The 6,714-nt window shown below is 69.0% G+C and overlaps 1 protein-coding gene across 2 annotated transcripts; it reads right to left on the bottom strand.

The window, feature by feature from the left end:
• Positions 1-25: 25 nt before the first annotated feature.
• On the bottom strand, positions 26-6,497 carry STAT2 (signal transducer and activator of transcription 2). Of its 2 annotated transcripts, none has more exons than XM_064638866.1 (24): positions 6,377-6,497; positions 5,790-5,855; positions 5,566-5,697; positions 5,330-5,480; positions 5,144-5,242; positions 4,980-5,072; positions 4,831-4,909; positions 4,661-4,746; positions 4,435-4,583; positions 4,206-4,364; positions 3,734-3,886; positions 3,640-3,660; positions 3,447-3,540; positions 3,285-3,341; positions 3,123-3,206; positions 2,887-2,985; positions 2,384-2,519; positions 2,244-2,293; positions 2,044-2,129; positions 1,842-1,978; positions 1,580-1,768; positions 1,428-1,485; positions 387-1,285; positions 26-204 (listed from the first exon to the last, which is right to left on the bottom strand). In XM_064638866.1, the coding sequence occupies exons 3-24, from the start codon at positions 5,694-5,696 to the stop codon at positions 71-73; spliced, it is 3,144 nt and encodes a 1,047-aa protein (XP_064494936.1). In that variant the 5' UTR covers position 5,697; positions 5,790-5,855; positions 6,377-6,497; the 3' UTR covers positions 26-70. The 2 variants fall into 2 exon arrangements, with proteins under 2 accessions (XP_064494936.1, XP_064494935.1); XM_064638865.1 differs by lacking the exon at positions 6,377-6,497 and adding an exon at positions 6,255-6,311 and having other exon boundaries at positions 1,580-1,769; positions 1,840-1,978.
• Between the last annotated feature and the right edge of the window lie 217 nt (positions 6,498-6,714).

Raw genomic sequence — 6,714 nt, 5'->3', positions numbered from 1 at the left:
TGCGGCGCAACGGGCAGCATGGGTGGGGGGGTGGGAAGGGGTTTATTTACAGGGGAGGGGCCGGGGGGAGTCACTGGAAGTCACTGGCATCGATGTGGAGCGGGGGGAAGTCGGTGGAGGCAAAGAGGGAGTTGACAGTGGGCAGAGCCAAGTCCTCGGGCTGTGGCAGGAACGGGTCACGGTGGCCCAGGAGCACGGCGGCACCTGGGAGGGGAGGGGGGACGGGTCAGTGCTGAGGGGACACCTCTGGGACCCCCAGGTACAGCCCTCAGAACCCCCGGGATCCCCAGGTGCATCCCTGGGATCCCCAGGTGCATCCCTGAGAATCCCAGGGAACTCCAGACACCCCTGGGATCCCCAGGTGCATCCCTCACCCCAGCACTCACCTGCCAGCCCAGGGTCCAGCTGGGGCCTCCCATCCAAGCTTTCCGGCATGTTTGGCATCAGCTCTGCCACCTCCAGCGTCTCCAGCGTCCCTGAGCCTGGCTCCAGAGACTGCAGCAGCTCCTGGATGTCCTGGCTCCTGGGCACCAGCTCCAGGTCCCTCAGCTCTGGTGGCAGCAGCCCCTGGCCCTCAGTGACCTGCAGTGGCTCCACAGCCCCCGGTCTGGGCTGCAGCATCTCCATGTTCCCAGCTCCCACTTTTTGCACCATCCCTGTGTCCACAGCTCCCACTTGTTGCAGCATCTCTGTGTTCCCAGTTCCCACTTGTTGCAGCATCCCTGTGTCCACAGCTCCCACTTGTTGGAGCACCCCTGTGTCCACAGCTCCCACTTGTTGCAGCATCCCTGTGTCCACAGATCCCACTTGTTGCAGCATCCCCGTGTCCACAGCCACCGTCCCCTGGTCCCCCGGCAGCACCTGCAGTGTCCCCAAGTCCCCTGGTCCCACCTGCAGCATCCCCACCCCCCCAGGCAGTACCTGTATAGTCCCCACAGCCCTTAGTGCCACTTGCACTGTGTCCTGGATGTTGGGGACCACCTGCACCACCACCTCTGAGACCCCTGATCCCACCTGCGCTGGCTGTGGTGGCTCCAGGCACTGGGCCCCCGACTGCAGTGTCCCCAAGGCCCCGGGCTGCAGCATCCCCAGGCTCGTGGCCACCACCTGCAGCGTCCCTGGGCTCACAGCCACTCCCTGAGGTGTCCCTGGGCTCTGGGGCTGTGGCAGTGCCAGGCCACCATCCCACTGTGTGCCCTGTCCTCCGGGCTGCAGCTGCAGCGTCTCCAGGTTTTCAGTGGCAGCCACCAGCTCCTCTTCCGTCTGCCACGACTTATTTGCCTGCCTGGAGGGAGAGACAGAGGGTCAGGGTCAGGATCAGGGTCAGGGTCAGGGCAGCCCCTTTCCTGTGGAGTCCAAGTCACCAAGTCCAGGACCATGGGGAGATTGGGGACGGGGAAGGGGGACCGAGGCCTCCACTGCCTCACCTGGAGGACACACGGATGAGGCGCCGTCTCAGGTATTTCTCTGGCTCTGTCAGGTTCCCTGGGGGAAGAGAGGAGGATCAGAGGGGGTGGCAGGTGCCCCCCTGCTCTGTGCCGTGCCAGGCCATGCCAGGCCGTGCCAGGCCGTGCCGTACCCTCCTGCCGCTGGCTGTAGTAGGGCCCGAAGGCCTTGTCTCGGGGGGTGTCGGGGTACAGGAACTGGAGGGGGTTCTCAGGAACGTTCTCCTCCATCATGATGTGGTAATCATGGATGATGTCGGGCAGTGCCAGGGACGCCAGTTCCACCGCCGTGTACGGATCCACCGAATGGAAAGTGGGGGATCCTGCAGGGCCCCCAGGGGTCAGTGCCCAGGGTGGGCTGAGGGGCCGGACCCCGGGGCTGTGGGGTGCACTCACCACTCTCGGGATGCTCCACCCAGGTGCAGGTGACCCCCCCCAGGACGCTCTCGCTGAACCGGATCAGGAACGTCCCCGTTCTCTTCGACTTCAGCAGTTTCCTCTCTTGTTTCCGGCTCACGAAGCCCAGGATGAGTCTGGGGGAGGCACTGTCAGCCCCTGCAGCCCCCAGGGCCCTCCCAGCCCCCAGCCCTGCTCCTACCCGTCCTTCCAAAGCTGCTTGAGGTGCTCCTGGAGCAGCCCCAGGATCCCGTCCAGCCAAGCCCAGAAGGAGAAGCCGGCGCCGTCCTGAGGGAGAGGGTGGGTGAGAGGGGCTGGGGGGGACAGGGCCACGGGAGGATGGGGGGGATGAGAGAGCAGGGTCACGGGGGGATGCTGACAGGAGTGACAGGCTCTGTTCACCTTGGAGAACTTGTGCCAGGCCACGGTGCTCCCTGGTGACGGCTTCGAGCCTTGGAGGCGAGAGCAGGGTGAGCAGGGGGACGGCACAGCCCCGTCCCCGCCGTGTCCCCCCGGGGGTCGGGGCTGGCTCCCAGCCTTACCAAGGAGCTTCTCGCCCAGCATGAGGAGGTGGTTCTGGCTCAGCCCCCTCTCTGCCACGCTCTCAAACTGCCAGCTCAGCACCTCGGCCAGACGGAGCCACGGTGCCGGGGGCGGCGCCGAGAAAATGTGCTGGTCCTGCGGGACAGGGGGTGAGCAGGGACAGGGACAGAGCAGGGACAGGGATGGGAGAGGGACCGGGGGATGTGGACGTGTGGCAGGGGATGGGGATGTGCACTGGGGCAAGGGACGGTGTCCAGGTGTTGGGACAGGGACCGAGGGACAGGTACAGGACAGTGATCAGGGGATGGGGGTGGAACAGGGACCAGGGAGAGGGCACGGGGCAATCAACAGCAGGAACAGGGCCCAGGAACCTGGCACAGGATGGAGATTAGTGAGGAGCAGGGATGGGGACGGGACAAGGACCAGGACAGGGGGGGCATCGGGCAGGAGATGGTAGGGGTGGGAGCACTGGGGGCAGTGCAGGGCTGGGGGTCCTGCTCGCCTTGGGGTCAGAGCTGAGCATGTTGAACCAGAGGATGGAGGCCCAAGCGCTGGAGAACTGGTTGTTGTTGGAGATGATGACGAAGGGCAGCGTGGAGGTCTGCAGGGGGTGTGGGGGTCAGGCTGGCAACCCCCAGTCCCCCCAGCAACCCCCAAGCCCTCCAGCCTCCCCAGCCTCCCCAGCCTCCCCCAAACCCCCCAGGCCCCCTAGGCCCACCCAAGCCCCCCAGTCCTCACCTTCAGCTCCAGCTCCAGCCCGCAGTAGGCGTAGGCCAGCGTGAAGGTGATGAGGTGCAGCTCCTCTGTCACGACCAGGGGACTCTGTAGGGAGGTGGCCCTGTGGTCACCACGTGGCCCCGGCCCCCCCTGCGTCCCCACAGCCCCCAGCCCCACACCCACCTCGCCGGCGCCTTTGCTGCCCTTGCCAGACCTGCTGTCCTTCTGCTCCTTCAGCGTCTGTGGGGCAGGACAGAGTCAGCCCGGGGTGGGGGTCGGGGCTGGGGGGGTCCTCGCCCCGCTCTCCGCCCCGGGGGGATCTGGGGGTCTGGGGGGGGCCCCTACGAGGTACTGGAAGTCGCAGACCAGCCCCTCCTGGGGACTGTCCCCGGCCAGGAGCGTTTTGCTGCTCGACGTCAGGATGTTGAACCTGCGAAACCTGCGGGGCGGAGAAGAGGCGGCGGGTGGGGGGTCCCGGACCCCCGGGCAGGGGGGGCACGGCCCCATCCGCCACCTCCAGCGCTCGCCCGGCTCTCACCCTTTGTCCTTGGGGGGGTCCCTGCAGGAGAGAGCGGGGTGTCAGCGGGGGAGCGGGACCCCCGGGGGCGGGCGGGGGCTCTGGGGGTCCCGACCTGTCGATGTGGATGGCGGCCTCCATGCGGTGGTTGCGGTCGTGCAGCCGCACGAGCAGGCGGGCGCGGGCCGAGAACTTGGTGCCCGTCCGGAGCACGAGCGGGCGCTTCAGGGGGTTGGGGGTGCTGGGCTGCTGCTCCACCACGAAGGCACTGGGGCAGAGAGGGGGGTCAGGGCTGCCCCAGTACCGTCCTGGCCCCACCCACGCTGCCCCCACCTCTCAGAACCGTAGAATACCCTGAGTTGGTAAGGGCCCACAAGGCTCAAAGTCCAGCTCCTGTCACAGGACAACCCCAAAATCCCACCATGCACTGAGAGAGTTGTCCAAACCCTCCCCAAGCTCTGGCAGCCTTGGTGCCGTGACCACTGCCCTGGGGAGCCTGTTCAGTGCCCGACCACCTGCTGGGGGAACAACCTGCTCCCAATATCTAACCCTGACGCAGCTCCAGCCATTTCCATCCCCTTTCCTACCTCTTCAGCAGGTGTGTGAGCTGCTCCTGCAGCCGCTGCTCCAGGAGGGGGGTCTCTGCTGCCAGCGGGTCCCTCTCGTAGGTCACCTTCTGCCGCAGGTCGCTCAGCGCCCGGAGCAGCTGCCGCAGCTGGAACAGCCCCTGGCCCAGCCCCGTGAACCTGCGGGTGCCCCGGGGCTCAGCGGGGGCCGGCCGTGACCCCCCGTGCCCCCCTCTCAGCCCAGCCCTACCAGGTCTCCAGCGGGCGCAGGTTGGTGTCCACGGGGGCTCCCAGGCACGAGCGCTGCTGCCGCTCCCGCCAGTCCCCCAGCTCCTGCTGCAGCAGCTCCCGCAGGGTCTCGCTGCGCCCCAAAAGCTGCTGCATCTGAGCCAGCACCTCCTGGGGACAGATGTGGGTCTGAGCAGGGGGTGAGGAGCGGCCACGGGCCCCCCAGACCCAGTCCAGCCCCCCCTCACCCGCCGCTGCTGGTCCAGGTTCTGCAGCTTGGCCTGGAGGGCTTGGAGCTGCCGGGCGTACTGGGGGTCCCTGCTCCTGTCCTGACCTGTGGGCGGGTGGAGGGCTCAGGGGGGCTCAGGGGGGGCGCAGGGCAGCGCCATCCCCCCTCTCCCCCCGGGACGGGGCTCACCTGGCTGGTAGTGCACCTTGTAGCAGAAGTCAAAGGCGTCCTGCAGGTCCTCCAGGTGCCGGAAGGCGCGTTCGGCCTCCTGCGGGCAGAGGGGGGTCAGGGGGGCCTGGGCAGCCCCCGGGGGCCAAGGGGCCCGGGGGGTCCGTTACCTGCAGGGCCGTGTGGAACTCGGCCAAGCGCCGCTGGATCTGCTGCTCCCGGCCCCTCTCCGGGGGTGCGGGGGGCGCCGGGGACGACCCTCCCTGCGGAGACACGGGGTGTGAGCAGCGGCCCCGGGACCCCACGGGGCGAGGGGGGGACGCCCCTGCCCTACCTGCCCCCCCGCCTGCCCCAGGCGCAGGATCCGCTGCTCCTCCTGCAGCAGGTTGGCCACCAGGTTGGCGAATTTCTCCGGATTCTCCTCGAACTCGGCCTGTGGAGGGGCGGGGGGGAGTCAGCAGGGCACAGAGGCCCCCCCGGCCCCTCTCCCTCAGCCCCCCACCCCGGCCCTGGTGCCCACCTGGAGGTCCCGGTGGGCCTTGCGCAGGTTGTGCTTCAGCATGAAATCCTCGCGGCTGGAGCCCAGGCTGCCCAGCTGCTCCGACAGGAGCACCAGCAAGGAGTGGAAGAGCATCCGGGCGTGGGAGGAGAGCGGCTCGGCCGCCTGGCGCCTGTGGCACGGCGGGCTCAGCGCTGGCACGGCCCGTGCCCCGCCCCCCCCCCCGGTGCAGCCCCCCAGCCCCGGCCCCCCGTTACCAGTTCTGGTCCTCGATCCAGGCGGCCAAGCACTGGCGCACGGCCATGGGCAGCTCCGAGCCCGCGTACAGCTGGTGCACCTGCTCCAGGTACGTGTTGGCCAAGCCCTGCACCTCCTGCCACTGCGCCATGCTGGGGGGCGAGGGGGGGTCAGGGGGGGCCCCGAGGACCCCCCGGAACCGGTGCCCACGTGCCCCGACCTGGCACACCCGCACCCCACGTACCTGCAGCACGGGGGTCCTGGGGGTCCCTCAGCTCCGGCTCAGCCCCGGGTGATCCCGGGGGTCCTTCTGCTCCGGGCAAGGGTTGAGCCACTTTGGGGTGGGGTTTCCCAATTGGGGCGGGGGGTACACGCCCCACCCCGACCCCACCCCGAGGGCCCCCTGCATCCCCTATGCAGCCCCCCAGGCTCCTCCCAAGGTCCCCCTAGCCTGGTCCCCCATTGCACCCGCAGGGATCCCGGGAGTGGGTGCCCCTAAACACCCCTCACCCCAGGGGGACACTCCCAGGGGGACACCCCCAAGGGACCACCCGACGGCGATCCCTGCGTGCCCCCGCCGGGACCCCCTATCTGTGCCCCCCTCCCCCGGAAGCCCCCGTCCCCCGGGACCCTTCGGAGCCGCCCCCGTCCCCCGGGACCCTTCGGAGCCGCCCCTGTCCCCCGGGACTCCCCCTCACCCAGGACCCACCGGGACCCTCCGTCCCCCAGGACACCCCGGGAACGCCAAGACCGGCCAAGACCTCCCTGGGACCCCCGGGACCCCCCTGGACCGACCGAGACCCCCCGAGACCCCCCCGCTGCCGGACCCACCTCGGCCGTTGCCGGGTCAGGAAGGCGCGGACGCCACACCCACTCCTCCGTGATTGGCGGAGGGCGGCGGCGAGGCCACGCCCCTTCCCCTATCTGCGCTGTGATTGGTGAAGCGCGATAGCGAGGCCACGCCCCCTCGAGCGGAGACTCAGAGGGTTGCCCATTTCCCCAAAATGACGTCACTGGGTAGGCGTGGTCAGAGGGGGCGTGGTCAGCGAGGAACCGTCGGGGGGATGGAAACGGGGGGGCCCGAAACGGGAGTGGGGACAGGGCATGGGGACAGAGCTGTGGGGACAGGGACAGGCCATGGGGACAGAGCTGTGGGGACAGAGCCGCAG

The sequence above is a fragment of the Pseudopipra pipra genome, chromosome 30, assembly GCF_036250125.1.
Source record: "Pseudopipra pipra isolate bDixPip1 chromosome 30, bDixPip1.hap1, whole genome shotgun sequence".
Taxonomy (NCBI): Eukaryota; Metazoa; Chordata; class Aves; order Passeriformes; family Pipridae; genus Pseudopipra; species Pseudopipra pipra.
Note: the sequence above shows the minus strand (reverse complement) of the source record. Positions and strands in the feature narration are given on the sequence as shown.